Raw genomic sequence first — 18,524 nt, forward strand, 5'->3', positions numbered from 1 at the left:
AGAAGCTGGTATTTACATTTAACCTGTCAGATACTAGAAATCTTTATCCAGTGGAACATATATGTATAATACTGTATTATTGTACAAGTATAGTGGACTTTTTTGATACAAATATACACCCAGAGAAATTTTTCATTATAAATTGTACATTTAACGTGCCAGATACTAGAAACTTTGCTTCTGTGTAACATATATAGTACAGTTTTATTATACAAGTATGGTATACTTTTTTCGATATAAATATACACACCCAGAGAAATTTTTTATTACAAATTGTACATTTGAAGTATCATGCAGATACTAGAAATGTTGATTCTCTGTAACAGATATAGTACAGTTTTATTATTAACGCATAGTAGACTTTTTTTGATACAAATATACACTCAAACAAATTTTTTATTACCAATTATTGTACATTTGACGTATCAGACACTAGAAATCTTGATTCGGTATGACAGATATAGTTCAGTTTTATTGTACAATGTAATTAATTTTTTCGATAGAAATATACACTGAGGAAAATTTAACATCACAACAATAAACAAAATTCATTAAAACAATAATTTATTATGTAACGAATCATTCATTCCATCAATTAATTTTGTTCATTTTAGTAACGAAAATTTGTTATTTTAAGCTGTAGAAAAAAAGTATTAACTCGATATACTGTAAAAAAATTAACTCTTCGTCAAAAAGCTTGTCATTTGCAAATTTTCTATAAAAATCGTATCGATAATGTGGCAGCAGGTAAGGCGCGATAAGAGGAGCTAGGGCTGTGAGAGTTCGTAAGGAAAGTTCGGAAACAAGAGAGTGATCGTAAAAAAAAGTTGCAAGAAGCCTGGCACGAATAGAATGAAACCGCAGCTCGCTAAATATGAATCATAAAAGAGGTATAAAGATAATTATATGCTAATAGGGAAGGCGTATGCAAAGCGGTAACGCTTATACGATGGCTCAACATTTCCCGTTAAATTGCATGCCTATCCTGTTCTATCTTATCCTACCTTGTACAAGCTTGTGCATATCGCTATAGTTTTGCGTGATACGTCTGCAAATCTGGCGTAGATCAATTTTTTCCCTCTTCTCCGGACGCAACAAACCAAATTATTCATTAAAATCAGTTCCTGCTCGTTCCACTCGTTCCTCTTATTATTTTTCCGTCCTTTATTAACCCGATACGCTTATATATATATATATATATATATATATATATGTATGTATAGTGAATAAATATTTAGAATTACCCTCGGAATTCTAATACGGAAGGACTTAAACGTTCCCTTGCAGTCGTCACGTTTTGAATGCAATAAAATAGTAACGACCGTGCCATGTGCTTTATGAAATAGGGAAGCTTAAACTGCAGTCTCTTACCCTCATATCCGAAACACCCTGATTTTATATCCATTGATTTATCGGCCTTGTTTACGACACGCAAATATTTTTATCCGTGAAAACGTTCCGCTTGGAAATCTCCAGTTATACCATCTCAAGGATTTCTACGCTACTTTAAAACTTTCGAGCTTTAAACAGTGTACGCCAACTAATTAAAAGTTCCTTCTTAAAGGGATAAAGCAGAATGTATTGACGAAGTTGCTCCTGAGAGATACACGACGCAGACATTCGAATGCAGGGTCAGATAGGGCTACTTGGAAACTGCGCAAAGTTCTTTACTCGAGAAAATATAAAGAAAAATCACATAAACTCGCCTCGGTATTGGGGAATTACAACGATAAATTAATGAGGTAATCGGGTATATCCGGTAATTAAAAATTTCTCCAACCAATTGTTCGCCCTTCCCGAGCAATTTTGTCGAGGTCGAGTGGTGCGAGTAAAGGGAGGGGAGGGGATGAGAATAGCGAAAGAGGAAAATATATTTGGCCCTGCGCCTACAACACAATGGGCTGGCTTGTTCAGACGAATCGAGACGCAATGAAAATTTTCCATACTCGGTTAGCGAAGCCGAGGGTCGAAAGCTGTTGAATCTGTTGGACGGAATGATCCTCGAAAGTTTTATATAAATGTCCGAGGAAAATTAACCACTCCCGCGGCAACCCAGCCCCCTATAGCTAAAACTTTCATAAGGATACTCGAGCCGCTCCTACCGAGAAGATGGAGCTTTAAAATTTATTATTTGGAACAAAAACGCCGGGATAACCGCTCCTCCCTTATCCCGCAGCGACAAAATTCACCAAGCGAGTCCCAGAGGCCACCAAAGTCGCCAAGAATTGCAACGAGGTCCCAAATAATAGCTATATCTTGTGTACTGCAACATTCATATATACTTTATTGTCCTCTACGCGATTCCTCCTATGCCTCAGAATTTGCATCAGAAAAAGACTAGGATTCTTGTTTCTTATCAACAGTCGGTCTCTGTATATGTACAGCCTCCGCCAGATAAAACAACTAAAATATCACGAGCATAAATTCTCTTCAACTTTGCAATCATTAGAGATATCATTTTTTTTATAAAACCTTTCTAATTTGCTCTAAGAAAAATGTTGTATAAAATTATCAACATTTCTTCCCAATACAAATGTAAACACAATTTTATATTCGTGATCTACACCGTTTTATCAGCTAGGATCCTATATGTATATATACAAGAGAAACAGAGAGACAGAGCTTTCACAGTACGCGATATAACGGCCGTAGAGAAAAAAGGATAGAGACTGTGTTGCACGTGTTTCCAAGAATTCAAATAATTCGCAGAGCCCGATGCTCAGCGGTGCGTCGGATAAGCGACTAGTGAAAGTTGTTAATTGAACGATTTTGCGGATGAGAGGAGCATTAATAGCACTTAATAGCTATATCGACTGGTCCTTTGTTCCGCCGCAGCCGGTCAGTGTCAGTATATGGGTTGTGCGGGCAAGCAAGCAGAGGGAAACGTGCAAGTAGAGGGGAAGAGGGGGGGGGAGGCACCATCCTCTCCAGTCTCGGGGGTGGCCTAATTGAATTTTGCCGAACTTGTTATTAAACGCGACCCGCACCAGAACCGAGCTCCTTTGACGATGGCTTTGGCCGCAGCGTACCACGGCCACACGGGCCAACCTCGACACGTACAAGCGTGCAGCCGACTGCTTCGAGACGAACAATGTACGGGAGATGGAGGATGGCTCTAAATATATATCTATATATAGTCTATATATATATATATATATATATCTATGCAGAAGCAGACAGACAGAGAGAAAATCAGTGGCCTTTTACCATGAAACTATGCTCGGCTATAGAACTTTGGCAACCCTTTACACTTTGCGGTCGACCGACTCGAAGCCCTTCGGACTTTCCAAGACGTGGCTCTACGAAATTCCATCTAAAACTCGCTCCTACCCCGCGCTATGTATATAATACATACGTACCACCATCCCTTTCCCTCTTTCTCCACTCTCAACTTTACGCCATTCTCCACACACTTCTCTTGCAATATTTATCGCCATTAATATTTCATCGATCGATCAAAGTATATTTACCATTTCGGGAACCAGCAGTTAATACGTCGCTTTAATAATAAAAGGCCTACCGATTTAACACGCTAGTCGAGTTTGGACGTTGATTCAACGTCGAACGAGTGGAATATAATGGGTCGAACAGATGACCAAACGGGAACAAACGTCCGGTCTCGTGAGTCCGAAACGCAAGTACAAAGATACTGTAAATCCACTCTTCATCTACCTCCATCCGTGATCGAGAGCTGTCGATATTTGTCCGTGTTCAGTAACAGTGATCCATGGGCTGCCGCTTCCAACCCCATTAATTATTCCTTGCACACCACAGACCAAATCTCTTCCGTCGAATTATGTCATTCGAAGACCTTGGATCGTTGTTCTCCTTTATAATTATGAATCGAGGTCTTCGGGTTCGTTTTCAAGGTCAACTTTTCTTTCTTTCTGGGGAACCTAATAATGACCAGAGAAGGTACATTTAGCTGTATCAGAATATGCTCGTGAGTTTCCTGTCCTCCCACAAGCTCCCCATTCAGATTCGAGGTTACCGGTAGAAATTATCTGTCGAGCGAGAGTGGTTACAATAATGACCCGGCCAAAATTCCGCCGCGCTAGAAATTGCACGAGAGGAATGTCGAGACCCCTCCTCTCCATCGTTGAATCGATATTCGGTTTGGTATATATGTAGGAGCGTGCTTCGTATTTCATGTGTGCAAATACTCGATGACGTTCACGAGTGTCCTCCAAAACCAGATATACGTATATATATATATATAGAACGATAGAACCAGGGACCTCGAGTGGGGGGATGCGGAAGTGTGCCAACGCGAATGTGTGGTAGGTTAAGAATATTTCCTGGTACTTACAAGCTGGCAAACTACGCTCTTATAGTTTCTATATTTGTTATTACATAAAGGCTTTAAAAATAGGAAATTGTGTATTTAACCTTGAATACAGGAAACAGATTTATCAATAAGATTGATAGTTTATTTGTAACTTCTACAAGCATATTTACAAATTTTTTATTACATTTTTTGAAAGTAGCCCACGACAATTTCTTATTAACGTTATGATCATGTTACAAAGGGATCATGTGGAGTCAAGAGAAAATTTAGAGTAACAACATTTTTGCTTTATAGTATTTTGATGCTTGACAGATATTTGAAGCTCGTTATATTTATAACGAGACATTCTCGAGAGCCCTGAATTTCGTTTACTCAATCGCATAGCATTAAAATTATTCAATTAGTCGATGGTCCGTAATAGTGCTGAAAAAACGAAAGTGCTGTAACGAGCATAAACAGACGCATTCCTATACTTAACCATGTATCGCACTAGCCACATTTTGTCAGCAAAATTTTTTTATCGAAACGTTTTTAAATTTCTTTATTGCTCTCCTCTTAACCAATCAACCAATTGCGTTTAAAACCAGATGTTTTTTACAAGCCTTGAAGTGCTTTGGTACTGCCGATCGAATCCAAAGGGTCTCAACGCGTCATTCGGACAAAAGAAAATCGTAAGACAATTTTGTGTAGTACTTCTAATAACCGAGGATAAATTTTTATTAATCAACTAATGTTCTTCCACGGGGAATTAAAACGCTATGCTTTAATTCTCAAAGACATTGAAGCTAGTGCGATATCTCAGTTACAACTTAGGCATGGATTGAGATGCCGGATTCGAGCTGAGGTTGTGAATTTCGTCGAAAGAGTTCTTAGCGACGTTCTGCAAATCGTCGATGCTTCTTCTTGTTTTGTGGGTGATGCTGTCCAAGCGATGGCGCGTGTGCGTTATAAGTTCATCGGTGGATTTCACCGCGGTTGTAGCCAATTCCTTAACTTCCGATTCCAGCTTTTCTATCACCCATTCCATGGCTTGACGACCCTGTTACAGAATTATTATTATCGTTACAATGATCAGTATATCAATGTTATTATATTATACAAAACACACACACCTTATTAGCATTGAAGGAAATTTTCGATGTTAACAAATCCTCCATGTAATTGGTCAACGGTACCCCCTGGACCGTAACAACAGCTTCCTGGGTAAGCAAAGTTTTGCTGGAATCGTTTGGATCCGGCTGATACCTTACAGTCTCGTCCACTGCAATGTAATTACAGAACGTCAGCTGCAACAAAAAGAAATAATTCTTCGATATTAAGCGGACCATTAATTCGACAAGAATGACGTTGCTAGGTACGGAGAGAGGGGAGGGTGGAGGAGATTCTATTATAGTCAAAGGCAAGTTTCGTGCCAGGCAGGTTGCGCAACCAAGAGTTTAGCAGCCTACCGTTGGACGCGGTTCGTATTATCAGGATAAAACGTTTCTACGAAAACGACGTAAGCTCTCGAATAATCGATAGTAGGAAATAAGCTCGGAAACGACTTTGCTCCAAGTCACGAAGAAAAAAGAAACAGAATTTCGATGCATTCCATGTGTATATATATATATATGTAGGTATATATATATTTTCACAATAACTCTGAGCGCATGTTTTCAAAACTTTTACATCATGCCAAGTAAAGTTAATCAATTTTCTTTATATCAAGACGTTTGAAATAGTATAATTTTTTTGATAAATTTTATACTTTATATATGTATCTTAGCGATGACTCTGCGTGTACAGCTTCAAAACTCTTATTTCGTGCCAAGTAAAGTTAATCAGCCTCCTTAATTATATAAAACGTAATCAAGATGTTCGAGAAATAGTATTTTTTCTTTATAAATTTGAAACTTTTCCTATATATATGTATATATACTTTATTGGGTAAATCGACAAGTTTAATAAAATCGCTCGCAGTTGGATCACACTCGATGGAAAGAAAAATATTTTTCTGGTATGCAAGTTTTGAGAACGATTGGTGCCAGCGGGAAATAACATCCCTCTCTCCCTTCAACCGAGATTGCGTTCAATCAAGGAATTTGACGCTGGATCAGCAGTTATGTTAACCAGAGCGCAGAGAACTCGTGGTCGGAGATGCGTTTCGAGCCGCAGGGACCGATTCGCGAAATTTGTCCTGTTCCCCTGCTGTCACTGATTCACTCCGACTTCTCCCCTCGCTATTTCCTCAGCTGGCACCGAGAATACGGGAATAGTATACTTTCCGATCACGCAAAAGTGCCACGTATTGTATTGTGAAAAATGCAACTCCTTTGGATACTGACTTTTTGCCACGAGCAGTGTCACGGTGTATCGTGATTTGCTTCGCAATAAACCCGAGACTCCTCGTCAAAAGACGTCCCAGACTTGCCTCTTCCCCGAGGAGAGAACCTTCTCTTCTTTAACAATAATCATATTCGACCATTCTCCTTTGCTTCATTTCAATTCAACTGCGTTATTTCTGCCTAACAAGTAGTACAGCACGATGTTAAGTCAGACGGAGCATGAACCGCTGCTGCTGCACAAAGCTTGTTCCCTCACAGTGCATCTCCTCATTATAATGTATATATCTATACGTCATGCGTACGAGGGTTTGTATATTATTGCAGCAGTTAGAGGTTTCGAACAGTAGCTTGACAAGCATTTGTAGCGTTAATATATGTAGCATTGTCTATGGGAGATTTTTCTTCACAGTGTATACATAACATGTATATATATATATATATATATATATATATATACAGGGCTGATATCTGTAACCTTGACGTTATCACTTATATATGAAAATAAAGGATAATATCATTGAAAATGGTTTAATAGAAAAAATGTACTTTATTAATTCTTTGCACTCCGTTGTACTTTCTCAGGGGACGTATAACGTTCTCTGTGAGAAAACAACGGAGTGCAAAGGGTTAAATATTTGATAACGTTATAAATGCACCTATTAAATTTGCTTAGAATTCTTTTAAAAGGGGACAGAGTATTCTGGAAAAAGACTACGGGGCAGTAAGTCTACATATATATGTACACAATACGTTTTATACGATATTTTATCTCTTTGCTTTGGATTATCAATATTCTTTTTTTTTCCATATGGAATCTCAGTGAGCCAGTTTTACCATGCGAGAAAGAAGAATATTCGAATGAACACTGCGTGTAACAGATGTTATTAGTAGAGGAGTTTTCGTGCACGGCTCACTCACGACACGAGGCTACGCAGTGCAGCGTAGTGCCCGTAGAGGTGGAACAATTGAATCGCGAGGGTGCAATACGTTTCCACAGTAAAATTAACGCCGGCGGCATTGTGGGTCCGCATCCGACCGAGAGATACAGCCTTCCCGCCATATTGGCAATCAGTGAAGCCAACTGTGTTACAACGCGTCGACTATCGACTCTTCAACACCCCAATCCACCTCCCCCCTCTTCGCTCTTATAACCAACCACTTTTCCCTTTTCAATTTTCAACTCTCTCGACACGCGTGTCGACGAAACGCGCGACAGCGTTAGAATTACCTTAGTTGGTCAAGCTAGTGTGTCGAAGAAAATGTTCGAAGGTTAATGGAAAAATGGATTAGTTCCCCCCTTCCCCCCACGTAAAACTGCCCACTTTTCCTTTTTCAATAACGAGATAATCGAAGTAAAGAAAAGAAAAAAGCGAAGGGTGTAAATTTACAACGCTTCGATTATCGGCTCTCTTCAACATCTCAATCCCTCCCCTTCTTATAATTAATCATTTTTCCCTTTTAAATTTTCAAGTTGCTCGGCGCGAGTGTTTCCAAGAGAGAAAGCGCAAGAATAAAAAATAAAATGAAACGATTACGACGAACCTAGAATAATAAACGCGATAATCCAAGTGACGAATAGGCGACGAAATTATCGTCAAACATCGATGCCGTAGACTCAACCGAGAAGATAATGCAAGATTGAAATAGCTATTTTCCAAGAAATTGCAGGCAGAAGCAATTTTCACAGGAAAAGCTCGCGTGTACCTCAGAAATTACTGCTATACTGACGCGACGTTAATAGTCGATACTCAATTTCAATTGAATTCGAACGATCCGATAAATTCAAAATATAAATAACACAGCGTACAGTAAAATAGACATAAACGAACACAGTAGCAAAAGCCAGTTTGAGCGTTAACAAGACAAAGGCAAATAATAAAGCATGGGAGTTGCAGGCCAAAAACCGCGAAATTTCGTGGAAACTGCGCCCTTTGACTTATAACGTCGCGTTGGATAGTATAGCTATTTTAGTTACCCAGTTACGCCAGCGAAAATGACCGCAAGCGGTCGCCCATCTCGCCAATTAAAACCTTTACATTCTTTCGCTCTCGCGCACCACTCGACCCTTTCACCGTATCGCGCTATATAACGCTTTAATATTGTCCTCTCTTGTCAAATCAGCAGAATCTATTTAGAGCTTAAATGAACTGGAAAAATATTTGCACTTTATCCTCCTTCCTACATTACAATATTAGCTCTCTTCGCTGTTCGAAGCTTTCTTTTCACAGAAACTTTTTCCGCTCCCTCAGTCTTTAGTCCTCGTTCTCCTAAACGACGAAATAACAAGCTGGATAAGGGCAGATAATTATAGCGAAGAATAGAAAATGCAGCTCCATTTTCACTGCCACAGTTTTCACTGGTAAATTATTCTCCACTTTCTGTTGTATACCGGAGAGCAAACTTCTGCTACAGATTTTTTTCTCCCAACACTCGTAACGACCTTTTAACGCTCGGTAATTATGCCAGCAACTTTTCAAGGGACAAAAGTTTTCCGGATCTTCGCCACTGCACTTTGCATCAATAATTAATCAATGTGTAAGAAAAACGGTGTAAGTATAGATTAATACCAGGGAGAAACCAGTTGATCGATTTTTCGAGACGATTTAGTTATCTTTTAACGCGTTCGAGATGTCGTACTTTTTATTCGTATTATTTTCAAGTAGTTCAGATCTATCTGCAGGCTGTTGTCACGTTGTAAATGTTTTAATCAATTTTTTGAAAATGTTATAGTGGTCTATATGCTTAAGTTGATCTAATTTATCAAATCTAACTATATATACCTACGTAATAAAAGAGCGTTTCGTAGCTTTTGTAATAAATGTGGCAAATACTACGCAGAGAGAGTTATTTTTTTTTCCTTTTGTTTTTCAAAGATTGGAGAGCTTAAAATAATGATCGACACAGACAGAAGTACACTGCGGTTAATTGAAAATTGTTTCGTCAGTCACGCATCTCGAAATCGCTGTATTTGCCAATCTCTCTGACTGACCAGGGGGACACGTTTGCGTTTCATTTACCGTATCATTGTAGTATCACTGTCACCATCTGTGGTATGTGCACTTTATTCCGCTTTTTTGGGCTATTTTCTGCACAAACCTTTAACATGAATATTCGTTCTTTTGTCGTGTCAGTTATTTTTTAAAACAACGATAACAGCTATATGGTGTAATTAGGACTAGAGGAAAGGGGTGATTTTACACGGAATAAACAGGCTTTTTGAAAGCCTTCTATCTATACACGTACATATATATATATATATATAATAGCCAATAATTAGCATCGGAGTTTCAAGAATCGAGCTGCAGTCTGCATTGTTCAGTGGGGTGTGGCTCATCTCCAATTCGCATTGCCTCGAAAGTCTACGCTATAATTTTTCACCTTCATGCTTCAATCAAATCTCATACATTTTACTCCCTAGTTCGAATCCATAATATTTCCATATTTTTTAGCTTTCTATTTGTTACTAAAAATTATATCGACCATTCCACATGTACCGTATTTGAAGAAATATTAACGATAGTAATACGGACTGTATTTTTTAGGTTTAGGGCTACCGAGGGCGATGAATGGAAATATCAACCAAACAGGACCAACGAGCAAGTTCCAGCCCAGACTTTTTTATGTTGCACACGAAGCGGATGGCTCTATTCCACTCTCTGCCTGAAGTTACCGGTTTTCATCAAGCCAATCACCGTTCCTCAACTTCATATATTTCACAGTAGGCTCGTAAAAATTCTATTATTAATATCATAGATTAAATTCTGATAGTCGTAGAAATTTGAGAATGATAATTTAATATTGTAGACAAAATACGCGATTTTTTTATGGATTGTTATAGCCAGATATAGAGAGTATGTGTAATATAGAGCCTGGGCAATAGCCAATTTTTTTCACAGGATTTTGACAAAAATTTGCCGTTGGCAAGACTCTATCACAGGGCCTCTAGCCAGATAGAGCTAAGTCAATGTACGACCATGAACTCTCTAACTGCCACTCTCTGCCCAAAGTTACTAGTTTTCATCAAGCCCCCAACCACCACCATCCCTCAAATTCAAATTTCAATCGGTTCATGAAAATTCTGCTACTAGACCATTATTGACTAAACACTGATAGTTGTAGAAATTTGAAAATCGTTACTTAATATTATAGACAGATTACGATTTTTTATGGATTGTTATAGTCAGATATAGAAACCATGTTATAGAGTCTCTATCTAGATAGAGCCCCGTCAATATACGAGCATGAATACTGCGAACTCTCTTTAGTCTCGCGTAACGTGCAAATTTGTTGTTTCTATGATTTAGAGGACCAGACGTAACAATAATTCAAACGGTCGCGAAGCTCTCTCCGATCCTTCCCATCTGTTCGCCACCACCCTATTTCATCCGATCGGACGTTTCTTTCCGTCCTCTTCGTTTGTAAACTTAATCCCGAAATGCTGTTGAAGACTGCTGCATTATTTCAAAAAAATTCGTAGCTAGATTTTCGTTTATTCTTGAAGAAAATAAAGATCCGTCTTTAAAATTAGCGAGAAAGAAATAGTAGATATATAGGGATTCGAGGTTTTGAGAAGGATATATAGCCGATATACGCGTCTGTTATTAATTCTCATCCAATGGTATTCAACCTCTTTCCACTCTGATTCGCCTTTTCGCGCCTGCACGCACGGAAATTCGTGTCAGGCCGAAGGAAGGATGACTGGGTAGGATACATGAGCCGTTGCCAGTAAAATATCGTTCTGCTTTCCCCCAGCGAGTGGTGTAAACCACAAACCGCAAACCTTTCTCAATGTCTCCTACCCTATCCTATACAATTGATGTACTGCTTATGCCTAAGTCTTAATAAAGTAGGGGAAGTATCAGCAGTAATTTTTTAAAATATAAAACAGATCAAAAGAAGAATATAAACAATATTAGAGGCAATTAATTATAAGTTTCTTATTAATATAAATTCTAACTGATACATATTGCAGGTTTTGGCCATTGGAAAACTATGGCAATTAGCAGAGCGAGAAACAACATCAACTGGATATCCCTTGAAGAGATTGTACGATTGCATCTCTATTCCAGTGAAACGTGAGCAGGCACTTCAGCTATCACGTTCTAGTTTGACGCAATTGCCGTTTGTGCGCATTCCAAACCAACATAGGCTATGCTACAAAGAAGACGGCGAAAAGTTCGTGTATTTGTGTGTGTATATATATATATATATATGTACAATGAGCTTGAAAGGTAAATTACTAAAAGATATCTCACTCGTGAGATTCAGAGAGGTTAAGTTATAAACCTGACCAGAGTAAACTGGGCAAGTGGACGACTTTAAATATACAGAAAACATGACCTTCCGGGCGCTTTAAGCTTTTGTAACGCGTGGTCTACTAAAGATATAATTTTAATTTGCTTCATCTTAATTAATCTCATGCGAATTATAAAGCTGTATCTACTACCATACGTAAGATATGCGTTGTATTGTATAATTGTGTAGAATATGGGGCATCCAACGCTAAATTATTGAGTACTTCCTATAATCTTTGAAATTGTTCAGTCAAATGCCCACATGTAATACAGTTAATATTGCGAAAAAGAAACGCGCACTGGAAATAGCTCATTTTTCGTTTAAGTTTGCCCAGCTTCCTCCGAGAATGGTAAAAGTAAATATGTTAAGACGTCCCTACAGATTATCATATTAGTAAAGGACTATTAGAAAAAGGATGTAATATACTCTGAATAACTTTATCGATAGCAGCGATGCATTAAAAATAATGTTGAAAAATTATAGCGTTCACTAAACATTCAAGAGTTGAATTGGTTGGTTTACGTTTGAAAAATCTGTATGCGCGCGAACGAACAAGACGCAGTGACGTGACTCTTCACGGATGCGAAAACGGGATGGCAACAATGCTGAGAGATGGAGAGGGAAAGGGGGGGGGGGGGGACTGGAGCTTCTCATTTTGCCCGGAGCCACCTGCGGATCGTTCATCATGTCGGTAATGCATCGCGTGTCCTGCTTTCTTTCTCCCCCCCGTACTCTAGCTCCTCCTATTTTCTACCTTCTTCGATCTTTGACGCGTACTCTCAGCGAAGAGCAGAGGTTTTCTCTCCCTCCCGACACAGTCTTCTGTCTTCTTTCTGCGGGGAGCCTCTCTCCCGAAGGGACCACCGTGGTGCTGCAAGCTCCGGTAATGCGCGCATCAATAACCTATCATATCCAGCCCTATGGATACTTGCTCGGTTGCAAGTGTGCCGTACAACCTCGCTTCCGCAAATCTCTCTGAACCTTCCATTCGTTCACTACTAATGTACCGACGGAGGAAAAGCTTCTTTCAAAACTACAGCATCATACTCGTTGCTGCTTTCTAACAAGGCGGTACGATATCATTCTGTTGCAAAAAAAAAACACTGTTTTATTTTAATATTTCCGTATACTAAGGGCTTTGTCTATATATATTATTTTTTGAATTGGTATCTAAACGCGTGATTTTTTTCTAAGAAAACACAGTGAAGATAAGATGTAGGGCTACTCTGTAACTTACCGACAAATTTCGTTATCGTCAGATCAAAGTTCATTATAAAAATATCGGTACGTGTAATAATGTATATACATCTAAATATATCGTTTTTTGTCTTTACCGATACTGTAAACTTTCGTTAAAGTTATAGAATATAGGGTCTGATATAAAAAATATGTTTTTAATTGATTATGTGGTTAACTTCGAATGTATGAAGACATTTTTTATGCACGTGTATTTACATTTAAAGAGTCATTTAATCAACAAATGGTAAGTTTAGTTTTAATTAAAGGGATTCTTTGAGAAACTAAAGTCATATAACATTTACTTTATAAATGCGCATACCTGCTGAGTCACTAAATTACGTCAGCCAATTTTCCATTTAAACTGGTCGTGATCAGAATAGAATCGATATTTAAAGTAATCCATCCGATCAGTTTATATTCGTACCAGCCTAAGTATATCATTTGTTGTGAGAAAATTGATTATTATTTGTTGTTTGCTGCACTAGAGTCACAGGACATTTTGTTTCAAACGCTGTGATCAAATATTGAGTTATCAGAACTCTGTCTTTGCTTTAGCATCGAAGATCTTTTAACATCATATTGTTAGTGTGCGCGTTTCTGTACTTACGTTTCTTGTCTTCAGTACCATTTCTCTATTATTTGGATCCACTTCACTTCTTTCACTAGCGTAACAAACGTTCGCCTTTCCAATAATCTGTAAATAAAGCAAACACAGACGTATGATAAATTATCTATTTATTTTTTTGCAATGTGTACAATGTTAGTCTTTCAAGTTATTTATATCCAGTACAAATGAGCAATGACTTATACAGCATTTATATAAATTAAAAGGCTACCATTTTTAAATTAAAATATATTAAGAAATCACTACGGAAATGGTTAAATTATTAAGAATGCACTAAACGATCGTTAACGTATTAGTATATATAAAATTCTTTTTCTCTAGTAATACTCAATTCTTGTATAGACTAATGTGTTTTTTGTAGGCAGATACGTAAGAAGTTTAGAGTGGACGCCTTTACGGCGAAACGGCTTTATAAAATGGCCCACGTTATAATAGAATATGTAACAAGAGGAAAAAGCAATTCGCTTGAAGCAAAAAGAATTGAGCAGCGAAGGAATCTTCGAAGGACAACAAGGGTGGAGGGGACGTTTCCAGAAGGCAAGCATCTATTTGGCTTATTGCCAACTGGCGTAACATTGAGCACACTCATTATGAAAGTTGATAGCGTTGTCGATGTTGTTTTACAATTCTCTACTTTAGGTCGCTATGGCTCGAACGCCTTCACTATCGTCTTCTTCTAGCTCAACTTTCTCGAAAGTTTCAAATTTCCGGTTTCGTCAGTACGTGCCATAGTAGAGATTGTCAGACTTGTGCAGAAAAACTTTTCATCCTTTATACACCCAAAAACATTATTTTAACAAATTAAACTTCCTTCATTCAGAGCATTAAATTCTACTTCCTTTAAATTATACACACAACGATTATAAGCTAATTAGTTAATACTTGTAGTTATATGTATTATTGAAACCTTCAAGAGATATAAAAATAATACAAAGTAGTTGCAGTAAAAATATAAGACCACGTATATCATAAGGTCAAATGAGTTTGATAATATTACTACTTGGCAATGTATTATAACTTCAGTAAGGTCATACAAATATATTACTTTAAATCTAATTTTTATAATAGAAAATTGAAATATTTTGAGATTTTATTCCGAATCAATTTTGTAAATTATTTGATATATCTATTAGTCTGTAAGACATTTAAAAAGAATAGACTACTTTTTAGATAAACGAACCGTCTATCGATGCAATGTTCTGTCGAAGGTCAATTGGAGTAGGTGTGATGACAATGTTAGTAATTTACTGTCTACGTTTTCCGCGAGAGTGCACCACTGACTATTAATACAACGAAGATCAAGGTACAATTTTATTTTGGTATTGTATGTGTGTGTGTATATAAACTTTAAATATATATATTTCCTGTAAAAATTTATAATGTTACATATAAATCATGAAAAGATATTAAATTTGCATTTGTCAGTATAGAAGTTGCAACAAATTTTTTGATTTATGAAGAAATGATAAATGACGTGATTAAAATCCTTCATAATGTTGGGCTTTATCATTTTCAGACTTTTTGCAGAAGTTTAAATGATATTTTGTTACATATTAACACATTATTAAGAATATTTCACTGGAAATTTGAATAAAAATGAAACATTATTGATTGTTTGTTTAGAGTTTAAAGATTTTAGATGAATAGCAGAATGAATAGTTCATTGCTTATAAATACATGTATCTATTGAAATCGTAAAATAAGTAGCTTAGTAAGGATAAAGTCTGTTACATCAACATTTGGTTAATTTAATTCTTTAAAAGAATAAATTATCATTGCTGCTGATTAAAAAAAAAACAGAGACAAACATATCAAACTTTGGGTTAACTTAATTAAAGGTTGATGCAACAAGATCTAAAGAACAAAGTTTGGTTGATTACACAATGTTTCACAATAATGGTTAAGCAACAATTATACAATGAAAGTTTACCAAACACAGAATAAATAAACTTACTGCTTGGGTCCATTTTGGAAAACTATATTGACTCGAAACAAGTCTATGTGTATGAAGAACACCATTGATTACTTTCCTATCAATGACATCAGTCCCTATCACTGCTGGGGTTATGGGATTTGGATATTTTCTCCATGCAGCTTGGGCTACTTTCTCCCAAGGATGGCTATAATAATATTAATATATTAATTTTGTTTAAATTTAAGCAATTAAACCATGGAAACTCAGTGGTATTGTACACTGTCATTTCTAACCTTAAAATTGTTTCATATTTCAACTTACTTGAATGTATGTTCTGATGTCCAGATCTTCATGATATTAATTAAATTAAAACAAATGAAGAATTTTTTGATATAAAGATAAAAAGTACTACAATTTAATACTTCAGAAGCACGATCACAGGCTGAAATACGTGCTTGTTGTTACGTCGTTCGTTTCAGCTGATGTTACTAGTGAAAGTGTGGAATCAATCGAGAGGAAAGGCGGAAAAGAGAAGGAGAAGCTCTTATATCTGTCAAATTAATTTATATCATAAACTTGACATCAGATATACATACAGCCATGGGAAAGTAAGGATGAGGACCAACGAGTCCTGCTTGAGGCTCCCCTATATCATAAGTCAACCCCTCCTATATTTATTTATAGAATTTCTTAGTTCTTAGGCTGCGTTCGTTTATTAATTGCAAGTACTAAAACTCTACAATGTATGTCACGTAAAATATAGGTTTTCAGTACTGGCAGTACATAAACGAACGCAGCCTATGCAGAAACTGTAGCATACATGCAGCCAATCAGTGATAAGAGCACTACTGATGAGAACGCTAAAATCGCTGACCAGTGAACGGTAAAGGAAGGAAACTTTGATTCGTTGACTAGTCAGTAACAGAGGAACAAAGTTCTGATTTGTTAGTTAGTTAACGATAAGGTATGAAAGCTCTGATTGGATAATAAATTAGTGGCAACAGTATGGAATGAATTGTCTTATTAAATTTCATGTTTTATCTAGATAAAATTCATTTATTGACCAGGAACCACACTATGCATTTACAGAACTTCTATTGATGATTAATTATTAGGTTGTGTAAATCTTAATGTTTATATCAATTCATTTATATAAAACATATCTATACTACTCTTACAGCTCACAAGGTTTATTTGTTTTGTTTTTCTATTAACTTTTCTTAACTTTCAGATTCAAACATTTAGGTAAGTTCTCTAATAAAGATCTTTGACACTGGCATTTAAGGGTTAAAAATGTAATAATGAAATCATTTTTTAAGATATTTATAGAAATCTAATGACAATTGTTGAAATTAAGCAATTTTTAAAATTATTTTCTAAGTACTAAATCTGATTTCTATATGATAAATATATTCTTAAAGTAGTTATCACTCTAGACATCTACTGTACTATTTAGACATTTTAAACATGTCTCATTAATGCTATAGAAATCTAAGGTAATAACTACCTTAATGGTTAATGCAGGTATTAGTTTTTTATTGACCGAACCTCTAGTTAAGTAACTGAAGATTTAATTAAGTTAGTTTCTTTTTAATCAAACAGCTTTTACCAGGGATTATTGTTGTTAACATTAAAGAGCTGATTGTGAAGTAATAGAGAGTTCAGATTTTCAATGTCTAAGAGTAGTCATGTCTGGAGAATGTATATGTAATCTTAACTTTAATTTCTTAGCTTCTACATTTGAATTCTTTCTGCAGATGTCAATTCTTTCACAATTACCAAATAAATAATGTTAGGGATGAAGGTATATATTATATTCCTGTGCAATCAGCTCAGTTATATCCTTGTTAAATACCTTTACTTTTTTCCAACTAATGAAATTTTACACATGCTCTCTTTCAAAGATTGATTATAATTCTGTAGGAAGGAAAGGAATTTAATAACAATAGAATGATTTCTATTGATTTACAGTTTATTTTACATGAGCGCATACAATGAGCTAGTAATGAAAGAAATGTGCAATGTTATTGAATAGAATGAAATTGGTATGTTGACATGTAAGCACAAACTAAAAATTTCCTTAATATTATTATCAGGAATATTTTGGAAATAATTTTATTATTCAATTGATACTACTATGTAGCTTAAAATAAACATTTAAGCACTTTAATAAAACAGTTTACTGTGTCAGACGTACTCTCTTCTGGAGTACTATCTTGTTGTGATGGGAGGGTTTGTTATACTGACTTCCTTATAATTTTGTCATAAGATCAGTATAAAATGTACTCTAGGCAGGTAGTGATGCATGACAATCCTTCTTGATTTGATGAAGTGTAGTTGTGCTTTAATTTTCTCAGGAAAAGCAAATTGGGCCAAACAACTAAGTAGCATTAGGGAGTTCTCTTATACAGGTATGCAGTTATTCTTAGGACTCAATGTTCCTGCAAAGAGTAACATTAGAGGAATAAAAGAAAAAAGGTATACACCAATTGTTAATTGTGTTCTTATTTTTCTTCTCCTTTACTTATTATGCTTAGTTTAAGACTTGTTTAGTAAATGATGTACTTAAAAACAGAAAAATTAAGAAAACTTTAAAAATAATTCTACTGCTTTTAAGTATTAAATAACTACTGAAGATTAATAAGATTAGGAGAATTCTAACCTAAATTAGAGATTGACAGGTTAATAATCATGCTTTTAAATCATAATTGGTTATTTCATCGCTAGGTGGCGATGTATAGGTTAGAGGTAATGCTTTTCTTGTCGCTGATTGGCTGATCATGGTCATGTTCAGAAAACTTATGCCTAGCATTAAGGATTCTAAACGTGGCCGCACTT

At 36.3% G+C, this 18,524-nt stretch overlaps 1 protein-coding gene and 1 long non-coding RNA gene across 3 annotated transcripts in view; one reads left to right on the forward strand and one right to left on the reverse strand.

The window, feature by feature from the left end:
* The window catches only part of LOC136776573 (uncharacterized), a 39,693-nt gene extending 24,505 nt beyond the window's left edge, over nucleotides 1-15,188 (forward strand). For both annotated transcript variants that reach the window (XR_010823092.1, XR_010823093.1), the window contains exons 2-4: nucleotides 10,155-10,330; nucleotides 11,585-11,843; nucleotides 14,133-15,188. This is a non-coding gene — a long non-coding RNA (uncharacterized lncRNA). The remainder of the gene's footprint in view (nucleotides 1-10,154; nucleotides 10,331-11,584; nucleotides 11,844-14,132) is intronic.
* slmo (PRELI domain containing slowmo) lies at nucleotides 4,409-16,346 on the reverse strand. Its single transcript, XM_066732198.1, has 5 exons — nucleotides 16,008-16,346; nucleotides 15,726-15,891; nucleotides 13,754-13,840; nucleotides 5,401-5,574; nucleotides 4,409-5,327 (listed from the first exon to the last, which is right to left on the reverse strand). The coding sequence occupies exons 1-5, from the start codon at nucleotides 16,037-16,039 to the stop codon at nucleotides 5,091-5,093; spliced, it is 696 nt and encodes a 231-aa protein (XP_066588295.1). The 5' UTR covers nucleotides 16,040-16,346; the 3' UTR covers nucleotides 4,409-5,090.
* Nucleotides 16,347-18,524: the final 2,178 nt, after the last annotated feature.

The sequence above is a fragment of the Prorops nasuta genome, unplaced genomic scaffold (genome assembly GCF_024137725.1).
Source record: "Prorops nasuta isolate Cenicafe-Biocafe unplaced genomic scaffold, Cenicafe_Pnas_1.2 PNAS00010, whole genome shotgun sequence".
Lineage (NCBI taxonomy): Eukaryota > Metazoa > Arthropoda > Insecta > Hymenoptera > Bethylidae > Prorops > Prorops nasuta.